General features: G+C 47.0%; 1 protein-coding gene across 1 annotated transcript in view; it reads right to left on the reverse strand.

Annotated features, from left to right (window-relative positions):
- CLSTN2 (calsyntenin 2) overlaps window positions 1-18,861 on the reverse strand; it is a 588,535-nt gene that overhangs the window by 114,335 nt on the left and 455,339 nt on the right. The window contains exons 3-5 of the mRNA XM_037061175.1: window positions 12,980-13,175; window positions 12,066-12,274; window positions 4,890-5,039 (exon numbers count right to left, since the gene is read on the reverse strand). Coding sequence (XP_036917070.1) covers window positions 4,890-5,039; window positions 12,066-12,274; window positions 12,980-13,175 — 555 coding nt within the window. The remainder of the gene's footprint in view (window positions 1-4,889; window positions 5,040-12,065; window positions 12,275-12,979; window positions 13,176-18,861) is intronic.

Consider the following 18,861-nt stretch of genomic DNA (forward strand, 5'->3'; position numbering starts at 1 on the left):
TCAACTTCAGTTATCTCACAATGCAAATAACTAAAGGAAAATTAATCTCAACCAGCAGATTTCACCCTGTTATCTTTTCATCACAAAAGTGTTATATGCCCTCTAGGTGTTTAGTAAATATTTCCCGTGTGACCTTCTTACCCAAAGTGAAGGCCATGGACCAGCCACATCCAGACCTACCCCAGACTCATTAACTCAGGTTCTGCCTCCCAGGTCCTCGTGTGCACATTTAGGTCTGAGCAGCAAACCTTCTAAAAGATACTACCCCTCCTTCTGGAATGGAAGGAACACTGAGACCATCTGACACACCTGGAGAACTATTCGAACCCAAAGGAACAGGGAAGAAATGGTTCAATTCACGACTGAATCTCCTTTTCTTTGTCTGAAATGAGACACCTTACTGTGAAGGCAAAGAGAACAGGAGCTGGCAGAATCTCTGGGAGCTGGCGGTACTGGTGACCTGGCGCTAGCCAGGTGTAGTGGATTGCCACGGGACTGTGCTCAGGAATGGGGCAGGAAGACAGAAATGGGGTTCCATGGGGGTTTGAATCTGGAGGGCTGACTCCTGATATGGGAACCGTGAATCCAGTACGACTGGCTGTCCAATCAGCAGCATGTCTGGGGAAGAAATGGCAAAGGGCTGACAGGGAAGTCTGCGGCGGTGCCGTATAGGGGGACTGTTTTTGCATAAAGGGTTAGTGAAATATTAAATTTTGGGTGTAAACTGGCAGAGACAGGTAATAAATATAAAATCTGACCTGCAACAACAAAAGGGGAAACATACTGAGTATGTATTGTGAATACAAAGTTTTCAGCTTAAAACATAGAAGGAGATGGGCCAAGGGGCTGCAAAGAACAGTAAAGAAAGGCATAAAGGGGGGATGTGTCTCATAACCCAACATACAACATATAAAATAACATAACATAGCATAACATGATCAAATTAGCGGAACATCTGAACCTAGCAACTGAATTACAGATGATCCTCGGGGACCCTGTCTGTAGCCCCCACAAGGAGTGGTCAGCGGGGTCATGTCCAGCTGGTCCCACTGCTGTTATTGCCTCAATCCCTCAGGTAGCCTCCGAGGGCAAGACATCCTCTGTGATGCGCTGCTCACAGGAGATGCAGAGCTTCCCGAAGGGTGGTCCTCAGAGCACATGCAGGCCCAGGCTTGGGTATTTCGTACCACTTGGCAAAAGGAAAACAGACTTCAAGAAGACTGCAGATCCAGATGCCTGGCACAGAGGCAGGCACACGCCCGTCTTTAGCATGTGGCTGGTTGCAGGTCCACCTCTTTCTTGGTTCCTACTATAGTCTTTCATTTCTGTGAATATGAGAGGCTACAGGGGCCCCATGAGTTCTCAAAGCTCAGGACAGAACAAAGAGATTTAGCTCCCTCTCCCATGCACACAGATCTAGTTCATGCTTGGAGGACTCCGGGCAACTGAGAATGAGAGTGTCATTCCCTCAGGGAAAACAACACGGAGCCCCGCAGAGGGAGACAGCCCTTATCACCTATTCAGAAATATCATCTCAGAGTACGGCAGAGAAGTCAAAACTCACAGAAGAGCAAGGCAGTGCATGTGTGAAACCCTGGGACCATCTTCTGGGTGCAAATATTTCCTTCCTCCCAATACGCCCTGCTCAGTTACTGGTGGGTGATGCTGGTAAGCAAGCTTTTAGTTTATGTTTATGTAATGGATGGAAAGTTCAGGGAGTGCCAGGGGCTATGAAAAGTGTGATTCTGCCCTCAGAGAACCCATATGGTTTCTGGGAAGTCAAGGCCAACCCACAAAAGAAGACAGAATGGAAAACCATAGCCTGAGCAGAGATGCTCTGACCAAGGTCTAAAAGGCAAGCAGCAGCAGAGCCAGGATCGGGGATGCCCGTTTGTGCACAGTGGGGGGAAGGCCAGCAGCATGCTGGGAAGGGCTGGGTCCTACACTGTGGAAGAGGTTGCTGTGATGGAAAATGAGGCCACTGCCCTGGGCATTCTGGGGTCTGGGAACAGTCCCTTATCAAGCCCTGGGAAGGAGCCCTTGCTCCTCCAAGGCAGCTAGCTGGCTGGGAGAAGCTGACTGCAGAAAGGGCTGACAGCAGGGCTGATTGGGCATGCTCAGGGAAAACAGGAGGCTCCCAAACATAATGGACTGCTTGCACTGGGCTGCAATCCCCTTCTGCCTACAGGGAAATGACTTGGAACAGGTACAAGAATTTGAACTGCCAAACCGCATTTGCTTGGTGACTCTGGTTGCTTGTGAGAAGTCTGCTCAGGAAGACACCTCTGTTCTGGACAATTATGCCTGGCACGTGCCCATAGACCTATCCCTCCTGGCCGGTCTGAGGAGCTTGGGGAATTACTGCAGCTCCTCACCCTGGCTTTCATAATCTTGGCCACCCACTGTATTCTACTTGCTTCTCCCCAGTCCCAACTCAAGGCAGGCTGGCTTCCTTGTATTGTTCACTGGTACCCTGCACGGCCTTTCCTCTCTGGGCTCCTCTTCCATTCTACACTGTGCAGGATTCACCCACACCTGCTTCAAGTGCCAATGGTTTCCCCTAGGACCTAAGAACTTCTCACACTAGGGGGCAGCCTGCCCCGCCTGCAGTTAGCAAAGGAGACCAGCAAAACTTGGCTCACTCCAGTTTGCCCTACAAACCTGGAAGAGGGGGCTGAACAAGAAACACACATCTGGGACCAGTGGTGGCTTGCTCGTCTTTAAAGAAAGTTAAGGGGTGCTTTAAGCTAAAAGGCTGCAACTCTGGCCAAGGGTAGATTAGGGAACAGGCCCCAAGATGCGTTGGTCAGAGATGAGGATTGCCTGAGTGCAGGAACAAAGTAGACCAGTATGCTGGAAGGAGAGGTTTTTCTCCAGATATGGAGGCTGGAACAGGAATGGCAGGAAGGATCCTTGACCACTGCCACACATATATGAGAACCCGGAGAACCTATGGTCTGGGAGCCTGCTGGGTCAATAGCTAAGCAGAGGGACTTGACAGCTGCTTAAAGCGGTAAGCTGGAGGGAGGAGGGGCGGGGTGCAGAGTCCAATGTCAGCTTCTACCACCAAAGGCTGGCGTACTTGGGCAGGGAAGCCACTGTAAAGTAGTTGTTTCTGATGGTACACATGCTTAAATCACTTTGCCTGACCTGGATGGATACATAGAACTGCTGCCTCCTTCTTTTCTCTATTCCATGGAAAGTTTATATATACATTTTGTTTTTTCCAAGGTCTCACTCACCATTCAGTTGTCCATTTAACACTTGCCAAACACCCGCACTGTGCCCGGCCCTGTGCTGGGCGCTGGGGACACAATAACGAATAACGAATGGTCACAATAACGAATGGTCACAATCCCTGCCTTCAGGACATGACCGCCTAGAGCCGCAGGCAGCATCCGGCACCAGAGGGGAGGCGCCCTCACAGTCGTCACACACAAAACTGAACATGATTAAAATGTTTTTCTTCACATACATTTAACACTGAAACAAGCACCAACTGTTAGAAAATTACATTCAAATACAGTTACAAAAATGTAATCCCAAATCATGGGTGTCTCATTTATCAAAGACAAAAACTATTGGGACCATTCACCAGATAAGGCTTTGTTTTACTTTTCCCACTTAAAATCCCATTGTGAGCTTATTTCATGCTTAAAAGGCTGTTTTATTTTCCCCAGGCTTTCTCTTCAAAAGCTGGAACTTCACGGGAGCCAGCCCTTATACGTTAAAATAAAACAAAGTGAGTTCTTTACTCAGATAGCCCATTCATTCATTCATTCATTCATTCATCAGTGACTATGTCTTGAGCACCTCCCATTGGGGCCAGACAGGTACTAATTAAGCCTGAGGAATTCAGTGGTGAACAAGAGAGACAGAATCTTGCCTTCAGGGTCCTTGGGGCCCAGTGAATCAGCCCCAAGTGCAGCCCAGGCTTCCTGAGGTGGGGAACACAGTTTCCCTCTCTGGCTTGTCCCTCTTTCTCTGTTTCCTGCTTCATCCCAAATAGACTGACACAAAGATGTGTCTACTGTGCTCATCTTCTCTACTCTGTTCAAAGGCAAATGACTCTCACTCTGTCCAGAGGTTGGTTTAGTTTTGCCTCCCACCTTTCCAGCGGAAAGATGAAGGAGGACAGGTTGTACAGGGGAGGAGCACTATGACAGCTGCCCCCCCGAGAGGACTGACCCCGGGTGCCCTTGCTTTGCACAATGAGGTCTTGCAAATCCGGCCCTGATAAACTGGATTAGGAATAAATGTCTGACTAAGAGGCAGCCATTCAGAGTCTGACCAGTGACCTACATGGTAGCCTAGCATCAGTCTGCCCCGTAGGGACATGAGTGACTAACGCAGCTAATCACCCCCTCTCTGGGGAAATTTAAGAATGAAAGATATCCCCACCCCTGAGACAGAGAACATAACAGGGGGTCTGAAGCTTAAAGACACACCAAGAGAAGGCAATAAACAGAAGTGGCAAAGTGGAGGACCCGTGAAACATGTGAGTTATGCATAAGCAGCCTAGCGAAGCCTCAACAGTTGAAAGGCACCAGCTCCACTCACCACTCTATGATAAAGTGAATAAGCTTGCCAGCCATTTCTGCTGAGCACCCTGGATAATTACTACTGATCCCAAGGTGGCGTGAGACTGGAGAAACTGGGCACATGGCATTAGACAAGTTACCTCAGACATCCTCACCTGTAAAATGGGGATGATACATCCCCCAGGAGCTGTGAGAATAAACAAGCTATTCTGTTTCTTGCAGCAGTGTGGCTGCACATTAAAAAATCCCTCTAGTTACATGGTGTGATGACTTGAGGACAGGTCTAGCAGCTTCTATACTAGAGGTCAAGCTGCCTCTACTCCTCAGGACTGACAAAAGCAGGCCCACCTTGCCAGCCAGGCTTGCAAACTGGCTTCACGTCCACCTGCACCAGGGTGTCCTGCGCAGCAGGCTTCTGTCCGCAGTCGGAGGCGGTCACCAGAATCTCGTACTGGTGTTGCTTGTCATAGCTCAGCTTCTCGGTGTTCCTGATGTTGCCTGAGGACACAGAGATGTTCAAAATCGCTTGGGATCAAGTTAAGCACACTGCAGTTCTTCAAAATCCCTTCTCCACTCCTCCAACTTTCATCAGAATCAAATGGCCCTCTTCCCACTCCCTTTGTGAAAACAAGGGCAAACGGGGTTGGGGGGTGGGGGTGGGGGGCATGGCTTTCACCGGCTGCCTGTCTGCGCCCTGGAAACAGATTCCCAGGGTGGGCTGGCTGAAGCCGCCTCAGCTGTGGGACAGGGCTGCTGCGACATGCCCAGCACACGTTCGGAATCCAACTGTGTTTGTGAGTGATGGGCTGCTGGGAGCCCCTCCCTCACGGTGCCCACTGTGGCTGTGTCCCTGGCTCTAAGGTGCAGCACTCCTCTGCCACCAGGTCTCTGGGAAAAGGATGGGATTCAGAATTGTCCTGATACACATTTTTTAACACCTGGGCTCACTGCCAGGAACGTTCACTGCCTCTTTTCACATTATTTTGCTACCAAATAGGAAGTAAAAATCAATAAGAGAATGTGTGACCTCCCTTCCAAAGTTACACAGAATAACAGATTCCTTGCCCTGGTGGCAGACATTTTTCTTCTCCAAGAAAGACAAGACAGTTTTCACGGCCACTGCATGTTTTGATCCTTGTGGGTTTGATATTATGATTCAGAAATAAACACTTGATAATTAACAAGCAAAACTTTCATTGACTATTTTTGCTAAAATACAATTTTAGCTCCAAGAAAGTAATATAGGCCCAATGTGCATTAAATACTTTTTAGTTTTTAAAAAAGATTTTATTTATTTATTTGAGAGAGGAAAAGAGGGAGAAAGAGAGGGAGAGAAACATCTGTGTGTGGTTGCCTCTTGTGCACCCCCACCGGGGACCTGGCCTGCATTCCCAGGCATGTGCCCTGACTGGGAATCGAACTGGTCACCCTTTGGTTCACAGTCTGGCACTCAGTCCACTGAACAACACTAGCCAGGGCAATTTTTAGTTTTTGATTTCAAGAGATTAAATTCTTCATTTGTTGAGAGTAACTTCATTCTTGCTTTTTTTTTTCTGATGGTGGAACTGACAGCCAATTAGAACCCAAATGTTATCATCATCCTTCACCAGAAGTGAAATTAAGTAAATGAAAATTGAAGAAAAAAAACCCCGAAACCCAACAAGCAAATGAACGAATATGGAAAGGCTGACTCAGGCTTATTTTTAGATTTCATCAAAACTAAGGGAAAGCTATCTAATGAGCTTTCTTCCATTCTAACTGATGTAGATTGTTCATGTGAATTAAGACAACAAGGACTAAGAAAGTTTGGGAAATTAGGACAGTCATACCATGACTTAGAGTTGGGAGAAGTCGATCCACCCATCACCCAGTATGAAACAGCACTCAGTACTAGGCTATGAGCAGATGCCACAAACTTGAGTGTGAGGAGAAGGAGGCGGTGGAGGCGAGTGGCGGTGGGGAGGGGAGACGAGGCCACTTAAGACACTGGACCAGAAATGAGACTCATTTATTCTGTATCTCTCTGCACTGTTTCCAAAAATGCAACTGCAGCCACGGGTCTGCAGTAAAATTTACTTTTACAAAGCCAGTCAAAACTCTCTGAATAAAAATGGATTTGAAATATTCTGGGCTTTGTGACTGGTGTTCAGAATCCCTTTTATTTTCCCCCAAATATTTGTTTTCCGTCTAGCTCGGGGCCCGCACAGGTCTGGCAGGGCTTGGTATCAGGTTGGTAACACTCTCTGTGGGTTCTGTTAACAAACCAGTGTGTGGTTACAGTTACCACAGGGGAGGGATTCTGTCAGGTGGTGGCACGGTAATATAACCGCAAGAAGGAGGTTTCAGCCACATCAAATTGAATTTTCAACAAAAAGTTCTAACTTCCTCTTTCTTTAAAGTTAAATGGCTCTCAAAAGATACGTCTCTTCGAAGAAGCAGGCTTAGGGTTTACAAGCCGTGTGACGTTAAGCAGACCAAGCACTATTGATTGTGCTGGAAAAATAAGCACACAAGCCGGCAATCTTTGCCTCAATTTGTTGCAGCTCCTCGTCCGTAACTGTCTTAATGAAACTGTCTGAGAAACGAATTCACTTTCTCTGCCACCGCCAAGTTCATGTATGTGGGGATGAGACTCACAGCACAGAATTTGCAGCATTAGGTCGAAATGAGAGCACAGTGTTGTGGCCCGTCATTGTGTGTGGGGAGTAATATTTGGATTAGACACCCAGTGAAAAATTTTTGATAGCTCAGAAGAAGCCATACATTTTGCTTCTGTTATAATTCTATTTTTCCTCACCACATTTAAATGATTTCTCCGACCAGTGCCTTCTCAGGGGAATATAGTCCACAGTTAACTCGGGTAAATAGCTGCCCCTGGGCCTATCCCCCTGTCCGAGTGAACCTGGGTAGCTAACTCTCGGAGAACAATCAGTACCTACCTTATGTGTTGGTGAGAGTAATTTTTTGAAACTCAGATGGGGAGGGGCATGCAATAAGGCAAACACAGCGACCTGCACATGCCTTCTGATGGAATTTAAATTGGAACAATCCTTCTGGAAAGCTACACAGGCCAGTCACTTTGCAATTATTCATACCTTTTGGGCATGCAATTCCACATCTAAAAATTGATTCTAGAAAAATGCTAGAAGTTTCAGATATTTATTGTGAAAAATTGCAAATACAGGTAAAAATATGTGCATATCAGCATTATTTATTATACCGAAAAATAGTGAAGAAACTGCATGTCTGGTAGTAAAAGAAGAGCTACATGTAAGAGTCTGTGCACGAGACAGAATGGTGTTCAGCGCTAAAAGTGGTAATTATAAAGCATTTTTAAGGATGAAAATATATTTAATCAAATGTTAAGTAAAAGTGGGAGGGTACAGACAAGCAAGAAACACGTGGCCATATTTTTGTTTAGAAAGTCTTAGAAAATCTACCAGTAAAATGCCAATAGTACTTATCTTCCTAAAAATGTATTTTATTAGTGGTTATCTTTGGTGGGATTCCTTCTTTATGCTTTCCTGTGCTTCCTAAATTTCCCTGTGTCAGTTTTCCAGGTGTTAGTTTCCTAGTCAGGTTGTAAAGAAGTGTTTTCATTTCCTTTAAGAATAAGCCGACTCTAAGACACACTTCACTCAGAGGCACCAGGGCACCATTACCCACCAGGCAGCCTGCCGACAGATGGCCTGGCTGAGACCAAACGGCCCCTCAAGAAATAGAAGAGTCTGTCCAGTGGTGAGTGGGTGTCACTGAGACGCCTGCTGCTCCCTCGGTGGTCACTCTCAAATGTGGGTGACCGTTTGGCTTGTGCCCCTACTCCAGTGAGCGCCGCGTTTGCAGTGTGTCCACCCCTTTACACAGACAAGATATTTCACTCCCATTGTAGTGATGAGGACCTGAGGCAAGGTTCACATAAGTTGTCAAAGATCTCTCCGTCTCTCACACACAGTGGGGCATGTAGGAGTAGGACACAACTTTGTGTTTTTGATCTTAAACACCATCGCCGTGCGTTCCTGCCAAACGTCACTAAGGATAATGGTATCACTGGTGGAAAGGCCTTGGGGCCAACACTCCAGGACCTGGGCTCCAGTTCCAACTCTGCCAGCTGTGGGACAGGTGATGTTAGGCAAGCTCTTTNAGCGCCGCGTTTGCAGTGTGTCCACCCCTTTACACAGACAAGATATTTCACTCCCATTGTAGTGATGAGGACCTGAGGCAAGGTTCACCTAAGTTGTCAAAGATCTCTCCGTCTCTCACACACAGTGGGGCATGTAGGAGTAGGACACAACTTTGTGTTTCTGATCTTAAACACCATCGCCGTGCGTTCCTGCCAAACGTCACTAAGGATAATGGTATCACTGGTGGAAAGGCCTTGGGGCCAACACTCCAGGACCTGGGCTCCAGTTCCAACTCTGCCAGCTGTGGGACAGGTGATGTTAGGCAAGCTCTTTATGCTCTAGGGTTGTTTTTCCACCTGTTTCATGGAAACGAGCATCTTGGCCCCACCCATCTCCAAGAGACCAGCCAAGTGCCAGATGATGGGGGCCTGGCAGCCACCTGAAATCAACCTAGAATTTCCCAAGATGGGGTGGTGTCACCAGCTCATAGTTACCTGCTCATAATTTCAGCCTGAAAATCCATGGGGAGGGAGGGAATAACCTTCACGCCCCAATCACCCAGGTGAATATCTAATAATTGTGGCGCCACGAATCGAGGACTCCCTGTGTGCAGCACACCCAGCAGGGGCTACCCCTGGGCACTGCCTCTCCCCGGGGCCTCGCAACCCCAAATCACTGCCGTAATTTCACGGTGGACGCAGGCTGAGAACCTCTGTTGGAAGAGGTTGAGTCTTCAGTGAAGTCAGGTCCTTCTGACTCTGCTGTCCTCTACCATCTCGCCACCCTGCTTCCTCTGTGTTCCCCCACCAGCAAAAGGCCTACTAGTTTGGAGGGGCCAGGAGCCACCTATATGAAACCATGAGGCCTCAATGAGTGGGCCCCACACTCAGCAGTACTTTTTCTTTTTTTTTAAAGATTTTATTTATTTATTTATCTTTAGAGGGGAAGGAGAGAGGGAGAGAAACATCAATGTATGGTTGCCTTTTGTGCGTCCCCTGCTAGGAGTTGGCCTGCAGGGAACTGGACTACAACCCAGGCATGTGCCTTGACGGGGAATCGAACCGAGATCCTCTGGTTCGCAGGCCCGCACTCAGTCCACTGAGCTACACCAGCCAGGGCCTTCAGCAGTACTTTTTCTGATGTGCATGCAGAGAACTTCTTCAAGGAGCCTGTAAGGTCACTGGAAGAGTGATGGATAAGGGCCAATTGGGAAGCTCATTAGAATAGGAGCCATTTCGGTGTCTGCCCCTAGGCCCTGCCTTCATTACTTGGAGAACTACTTTGGTAAACCTCACTATTGGGGCCCACACTCCCTGGGAATGCCCACTCTCCTCTTAATCTTATACTGTAAACCAGTGTTGGAGGCAGAGGCCTGGCGAAGAACCATTACTCACTTTTAATGAGACAGCTAGGGAAATAAATTGGCATATGTTAGCAAAATGGCTCATCAAGGTGAGTAATTATCTTCATGACTGGGGCAGTTTACCCTCTAATGAAAGAATTTGCATCTCATCTCTGATTGGCCCGTGGCTCTCCAGACTAAGGCGGGAAGTCAAGGGGAGCTTGGCCACTCATCACAGAGACCTCCTCGAGTCCTACTCATCACCAGGGATGTTTCTTTCCCCAAATTCCAAAGTTTTGTGGACACAGCTGATCACAGGGGGGTGGGAGGGGACAGACAAATCCAAAAGAGTTGTTTTCTGTTTTATGAAATGGTGTGTTGCGTGTTGTTGTGTGATGTGTATCTGGGTGGTAGGGATGGGCTGCCTGTCTACAGGAGAAGCTATGAGAGAGTTCTACTACTTGAAATGGCCTATTTCTTAGTCCTGAACCAAACTTTGACTGAAGTTCAGTATTTCCTCCCTTACTTTCTTAGGCACTGATCTTGTGTCCTACACAGTTAGTGACATCCACGTGTGTAACTGTCATTTCCAGGTGTTTTAGCATTTTATAAGGAAACAGCCTTAGTACTGTTTCGTTCATGTTAGGAATATTGATTTCCTCTCACAAGACACATCAGACACTACTGGGGTCAGGGGTGAAGGTCCCTCCTTGGGTTCCATCCCGTCTGGAATCTGCTGCAGTTCTCAGGATGCAGAAGACAAAGTCACAGGGTAGGTTTCCCCCTGGTCTCAACATCGAGAAACATCAGAAGCACTGAAGACTTGCAAGCAGGTAACCACTGGCATTTTCCTCGAGGTGCTGGCTGCAAGGAGGCTCAGAGCTCATTTACTGCCCAATTCTGGTTCATGGCACGCTTTGCATACCAACCTCACCCTTGATGCCACCTGACTTTGTATCTTTTATTTTGATTTTTCCTCACTAAATGGTAAGCTCCATGTGGGCAGGCCCACGTCTGTTTTGGGCTCTACTCTATCTCCATTCCCAATTTCTAGCCCTGCACTTGGCACTCAGTAAATACAGGAGTGGGTGAAACTAGGGTCCCAGTTGTAATACCAATAAATAACACAGTAATCAATAAGTAACAATACAAGAATAAACTGTGTTTTGTTCACTCCTAACTGTAAACCTATTTGTGTTTACCACTGTGTTCACAGTGTGGATGACCTTCAGGTTTGAAACTTTTGAGTCTGTGTAGAACTTAAATCCTATTTGAAACAAAGTAGGATAATATACGTGCACCCTTACACTCATACTAATGATTAAATAACATACTTGGCAAATAGTTATCATTTGATTGATATCAGGTTATTGAAAATAGCAGTTAAAGTGGCTCTAATCAATTGGATCTCTGGCTGTCACATTTATACGATAATGAGCTTTTAATTAATGATGGTGAAATATCCAAATGGCTTTCTGAGGACCATTTTTAGTTCATGTGGGACTGGGGCATCATGGGAGGATTCTTTCATCCTTCATTCTCACGAGAGTAAAAGTTCTCAAAGGACTTTGGCAAGAGCTTTAAAGATTCCTAAATGGATCTACAGCTTAGGTGTTTCAGAAATCTCCACTTTCTCTTTCAGGATTTCTTTATTTAGAAACGGGACTCAGATTATTGTGGTGTGGGAGGGTTACACCTGGTCATGTAGGAAAAGGACTCAGACATGGCTGAGTTGACGGCATGACTCACGTCTGGACGACAACTGAAAAATCCTACCAGAAAACCCACCTGTGTACAGCATCCAGGTCAGTGGCATTGTGAGTTCTATAAGACTGCCATCACTGAGTAGGTATCTTAGGGGGCATGTCTCATAACTGGCTGGGCTGCTGGTGATGTCGGGCCATCCCCTCTAGTGCAAGACTGAGCCCTGGGTTCCAGAGCCCAGACCAGGGACAGCAAGGGAGCTTCATCTGCTGAGTACATTCAGACCCCCACTTGGCCTTCAGAATGGGGGGTGGGGGGTTTCCCCGCCCCCCATCAGGGTCCTCTCAGGACACTCACCATTTCTGTCGATGGCAAAAGGCACATCAGTCGTGACGATTTCATAGTTGCAAATCTGGCTGTACTGGGGGGAGCAGTCCTCGTCGACAGCCTCTACCTGTAGGAGGCTGTCATAGATCTTGCCCTCTGTCACCACTGCCTTGTAGGCCGGCTCTTTGAAGGTGGGAGCAAACTCATTGACGTCCTTCACCTGGATGTGGACCACAGCCCTGGAACCACACATGGAGGGAAAAGAGATGGTGGTAAAGAGAGAGCAGCACTGTCCTCACCTCCCGCGGGCACTGACTCGGGCCCCAACACCAAGGAAATGGGGGAACCACGAGCCACTCAGGGTGAATGTTGTCGGAGTGCTCTGTCCTCCCTCTCATTGGTCCCTGCGATGAGCCCACCCCGGGGGAACTCCTCATTCTTTGACCTTCCCTGTCACCCAGGTTTAGGCAACAATATTCCTCTTGATAATCTCTCCTTTCCCTTACTCATTTCTTTATGTGTTTACTCACTCCTCCACCGGGGAAGAACTTAACCACTCCGATTGTGTGAGTCTCCGGGTCAAACTCCGTGAGGGAGGGAGCGACAGCCCGAAATGAAAAGTGCTAGGACCGAGAGAAGCACGTGGCACGGCAGCAACCCAGGGAAAGGTCCCAACTGGGTCTGCCGGGCTGGGCTGCCCCAGGGACCTGAGCTCAGCTCTATGGTGGAGCAGGACTATCTCCCCAGGAAGCGGAGGGGCAGAGCATTTCGGGTGTAGAAAGCAGCTGGTGGCCAGGCCTGCAGTGGACTAGAGAACTGGCCGCAGTTGTGCAGCTGGAGCACCACGGTGTGACCACTGGGGACACGTAGCTGAAGAGCAGTGTGTGACAGAGACGGGTGGGTGAGAGTGGGAGGGGGTACAGGAGCTGTGTGAGGCGGCTCACTTGTGCGACTTCTTCCAGGCTGTCTCCCGGGGCCCCGCGCCACAGTCGTAGGCCTGGATGATGAACGTGTACTCCTTCTGCAGCTCACAGTCGATGGGGCTCTTGGCGCGGAGCCGGCCCTCTCCCGAGGTCTTGTTGAGCACCACGGCCTCAAAGGGCAGCTCCTGGCCGTGGATCTTGAATGCACAGATCTCTCCTGCAGAAGGCGAAAGACAGTGAGGGGGTGTCCTGAGAACTGCCAGACTGAAGACAGAGCAGATTTGCAAAGCTGACACCTCAGGCCGTTTCCCCCCATTGAGAACTGTCAAACCAGAAGAAGCCTCCAGAGACCCAGACCAACACGTCCATTTTGTGGGTGGTAAAGCTGAAGTGTTTCACATATGGAAATGTCACCCATGGAGTGTGTCTGGGAGAGAAAAAGGGGACAGTGATGTGCCCGGGAGCTGGCTGATGACCCTGGTTTCCTACTTTTCTGGGCAGGTTTCCTGCTTGTCCTCTGCCCAGTCTGAGATTAAAAATGGCCCACAGTCAAAAGACAGATGACTGCAGAGGGAAGGACAAGGCCAAAGCCTCCTTGGTCTTTTGTCCCGCGGCCACATCCTTGCTACTTGAAGGTGTGCCCTGTGGGCCAGCAGCATGAGCACCCCTGGCAGCTTGTTAGACTCCAGATGCCAGGCCCCACCCAGACCTCCTGGGTCAGAATCTGCATTTCAACAGGGTCCCCAGCCAATTTGTTTGCTTGCTCAACATGAGCTACACTGTTCTTCTGTGTCCTTTGCTCCTGGTTTAAACACCCCACATTTCTGCAGCCACATTGCCCCCACCCCCTCCATGTCACTCCATCCACCCCTTTCCTATGGGGAGAGGGATGCCATTCTGAGTTGCAATTTTCTTTCAAAACAGTGGGAGTGAGTCTGTGTGAGTTCCGGAATCCCTGTGGGGCCTGAGAAGCTAGCTTTCTAAAGGGTTGAACATGTTGTGAAATTAATGCTTTTATCTCTCTCAGCTGGGTTAATGTATACTATAACTATTTCCCTGCGCTAAAATGAAAGGCCATGAAGTTCTCTTCATTGTCTCAATTGATGGATATTTGTTTCTTGAGCCCTGACTACAAGTCAGTCCTGTACTGCCTGCCTTGGGAAGTGCTGAAAATTTGAAACATGCTCTCTTCCTATATTGAGGGAGTTGCAGACTTGCTGGGCAAACAGTGTGTAGATGTCCAGAAACACTGTTCAGGGTGCGAAGGGGTGTGTGAGTGTCACGTGGCACGGGCAGCAAGGAGTTCAGCTCTAGGGTACTGCTGAGCAAAGGCAGGCTTAGAGCCAGAGGTCTGGATTCACAATCCAGGCTTGCCACTTATTGCTGATGTAGTCAAATGATAGTGATTCTCTGGGTCTCGATTATGTAAATTCCAGGAGGTAGTGTTGGGAAGAAGGCATCCACCCTGAGATACCCCAGCCCTGGTGTGACACTGCCTCAGCGGCACTGCTGGGACCAGTGTGAGGCACGGAGGGTATACAGTGTTCGGGGGCCCTCACTCTCAGGGTGACCCGGCACCTCCCCAGCTATTCCAAAGTGACGCTGTGGGAGGGGATAGCATGCCTGCTCTGTGCCAGGTACCCAGCTTTGTGCCTCCACCCAGGTGACCTCACTCAATCTTCATACCAAACCTGCAAGGCAGATGTTTTATACCAGTTTGCACAAGTTAAAAAAATGAAAAGGATCAGAGAGGTTATTACTTGGTCAAGGTCATAGGGCTAAAGTTGGTGTAAAGCCCAGATATGGCTGACTTCTAAGTCTATGCCCTTTCTACTCCACTGCACCTTCTCCAAGCAGCCCATCACTTTCAAGGGGCCACTGTGGGGATTGCTTCCTGGCACATTCCATATTTCCATTCAAGCCTCACTCAGGGGGGAGTCCCCCACTTTACACACAGGAAGCATGCCCTGATCTCTCTCACTAACAAGGTTTTCTGAGATGATCAGTCAATAACAAACTTACCTTTAGGCTTTGGATTTTTATTATTTCATTGATCTTCAATTTCATTATGAACATTCCATTTTCCCTATATCTCCTCCTGGCCATTTCTTAAGTGTAGTTGCAGAATAATGGATAAGATAGACAGGTTGTGGGCCAGGTCCTAACGAGAAGGCAGGTTCCCATCACACCAGCTGTTGCTCAGGGTCCACCGGCACCTCTGACAAAGCTACTCTGCAGCCCTCAGGGTGGAGGATGGGTTTCGTCTCATCCTCAAGTTATTTCTACTTTGAATTATCTGAGGTTAAATGGACGAACTTCTAAAGTGCCTGCCTTGTGATTCTATCCAGAGATCAATGCCAATATAGGGATATCACTACCGAGTATGTCCAGACTGGCGCTGGGACATTCTCTGAAGTGCCAGCCACTGCCTTGATTACAAGACCAATCAGACCATTTCTCTTTGAAGAGTCCCGTTAACCCAAAAATAAAAGAGAGTAATTTTCTGCTGCAAATATTTGATTACAATTAAAGTAGTTCTCCAGTCTCAGGAATCCTTCACAAGAGCACATTAGGGGAAAGACAAAGAGGAGCGGGGAGAGGAGACAGAGGGGAGGGTGAGGTGGAGTGACCCTCAGGGCTGTGTATTTTCCTCTCACTGAAGTCAGCCCAATTCAATTCAATAGACCCTGTATTCTTGGAGGGCTGATGAGGTGCCAGGCACTATGCTGGGCCTGAATGTGCAAAGAAAATGACTTGGGCACCTTAAAACGTAAGGCTACCTTATCCTAAAGCACTCATTAGTAGAAGAGACAAACCAATTTATAGATTTAATGCAATTTCTATCAAGAGTCCAGTGACATATTTCACAAAGCCCAGTGCAATGCTCACTTAGTTTTCACCAGCTCAGACTGAGTCAGGTTTTAGACTCCTTGGAACAAAACCTGGAAAACATGTCACCCTCATTTATCCCTCCTCTCCATCTGACATTTACGTTCTTGTTGCAGAGACTTCCATTCATTTATCCATCCATTCATTCACCGAATAAATACCAATTAGGGACAATGTGTCTAGAACGGATGGAACAGCGCTGAAGAAACCAGACCAGTCCTGGCCTGTGAGCTGCTGGCAGTCTAGTAGCGGAGGGGAATAAGCAGTCAGAGGATCGCATACCTAAAAGCAGAGTGGCTACTGTGACAGGTGATGGCGCTAGGAGAGTTCTGACCTGGTCGGGCAGGCAGGGCTAACAGAAGGATGTGATGGATGAGCTGAGACCCCAGGAAGAGAAAGAGGAACACACCCAGGTCGTGAGGAAGGAAAGGGAGGGTCAGGCAGTGGGGACAGCATGCCCTTCAGCAGGAAGGAACATACCAGGCTGAGGGACTTCAGGGCCAGTGTGGCAGGAGTAGAGGCGATGGGGCAGGGCTGGCTCCATGGGTTTGTGGCCTAAGGACCATGTAGGGCCCATCTTGAAATTAATAATCTTATTTTTGAACTTGTGTTTTATAAATGAAGACTGATGGATAATGGAGCATGTTGTGAGCAGAGAGATGGGTGCAATCTGTACCTCCATGGTCCTTGCTGCCCCACTCACATCCCCAGCCCGCCCCATGAGCACAGAACTCCGGTGGGCCCAGGATGCATGGGGGTTCAGGGGACTCAGTGAAAACAAGGTAAGCATGTGACACTGAGGACTGAGCGAGCGGAGAGCGGGCAGCCCCTAGAGGCCATCTGTTTTAACAAAATTGTTTTGACCACAGGAAGAAGGCAGGGGCATTTTGAAAAATATGATCAACCAAAGCGCCCTGATGTGTCTTTAACTATTCCCGTTACTTCTCTGTAGTAGCCAACAAATTATGCTGCAAATGATGACAGGCAGGAAAGGAAAAGATAAGGCAACCCTATAGTTCCTTTTCTTTTTGGACTGTCTTTTCGATCTGTAAGCCAAAGGTAGGGAGATTTAGTAGAATATGTACACATCAAGAAGTGAAATAAAAATAGTTGAGTTTGGTTTACGTGGCATTTATACTGCTCTGGTAAAGGATTTAATACATAAGCCACATGAGCTACAAAATGCAAATTCTGTAATTTTCAGAGATTCTGCACAGCTGTTAACTGCTCTTATTACATTTAAAATGGGCATTGCACAGAATAGAGATAAATGGTAAAATTCATGCTAATAAATTAAAGTTTTAATTTTCTTTCTCAGAATGACATCAAATAGCAACTTGACAGCACCACAAGTCGAGAGACAGACTGTGGAAGAGAGGTCCCATTGCCATGCCTCTGATTCTGTTTCGCTTGCTTGTTTGTTTTGTTGGTTGGGTTCCACTTACAGGTGAGAGGGCAGGGAAGAATAATGGCCGGGAGGAAACGTGGACAACTGTAATTGAACAACAATAAAAAATTTAATGAAAAAATAAAGAAAGGTCCCAGGATGGAGTCCTGAGAAGGGAGGGCATTTAAAACTGCAGTTCCCATCATCAGTGACGCATTGGGCTGTTGTGATCTGTTGGGAGAGCTGTCACTAGAATTTGTTATTATGAATGAAGCACTACAGGGGGAGGGTGATGTACTTCAAAAGGAAAAGACCAGACTTAACGTTTCCAGATAAAAAGATCACTTGTAAATGTCCATACTACCCAAAGCAATCTATAGATTTAATGTAATTTCTACCAAGATTCCAATGGCATATTTCACAGAACTAGGGCAAATATTTCAAAAATTTATATGGAACCACAAAAGGCCCCACAGAGCAACAGGGATCCTGAGAAAAAAGAACAAAGTTGGAGGGATCATACTACCTATACTATGAGTCCATACTATAGATCAAACTAAACTATAAGTCCATAGTAATTAAAACAGCATGGTACTGGCATAAAAACAGATACACAGATCAATGGAACAGAATAGGGACCCCAGAAATAAATCCATACCTTCATAGTCAATTAATTAATATTCAACAGTGGAAGCATGCCCATTCTACGGGCTTAACATAGTTTATTCAATAAATGGTTTGGGAAGTTGGACAGATACAGGCAGAAAAATGAAACTAGACCACCTTCTTATACCACACACAAGAGTAAAGTTAAAATGGATCAAAGATTTAAATGTTAGTCCAAAACCCATAAAAAGTTTATAAATAAACACAGGACACAGAATCTTGGACACTGCTTGTAGTGATATTTTATCAGACATATCTCCCCAGGCAAGGGAAACAAACAAAAAAACAAACAAATGAAACTACATCAAACTAAAAATGTTTTTACACAGCAAAGGAAAACATCAACAAGGTAAAAAGACAACCCACAGAATGGGAGAACATAATTGCCAACATATTTGATAAGGGAGTAATACCAAAAATTTATAAAGAATTAACAAAACTCAACACTAAAAATATAAACAACCCAATTAAAAAATGGGCAAAGGATCTGTATAAACACTTCTCCAGAAAGGACATACAGATGGCCAATAGACATGTGAAAAGATGCTCAATGGCACTAAACTATCACAGAAATGCAAATTAAAACCACAATGAGATATCACCTCACATCTGTCAGAATGGCCCTCATCAATGAATGAACAAACAACAAGTGCTGGCGAGGATGTGGAGAAAGGGGAGCCCTTTTGCACTGTTGGTAGGAATGCAGATTGGTGTGCCACTGTGGAAAGCAGTATGGAGATACCTCAGAAAATTAAAAATGATTTTGAGAAAGAAGAACAAAGCAGGAGGGATCACAATACCTGATATCAAATTGTATTACAAGGCCACTGTAATCAAAACAGCCTGGTACTGGCATAAAAACAGGCACATAGACCAATAGAACAGAACAGAGAGCCCATAAATAAACCCAACTCTCTACGGTCAATTAATATTCGACAAAGGGGGTAGTAACATAAAATGG

The sequence above is a fragment of the Sturnira hondurensis genome, unplaced genomic scaffold (assembly GCF_014824575.4).
Source record: "Sturnira hondurensis isolate 20B ecotype Veracruz unplaced genomic scaffold, ASM1482457v3 Scaffold0013299, whole genome shotgun sequence".
Classification (NCBI taxonomy): Eukaryota; Metazoa; Chordata; class Mammalia; order Chiroptera; family Phyllostomidae; genus Sturnira; species Sturnira hondurensis.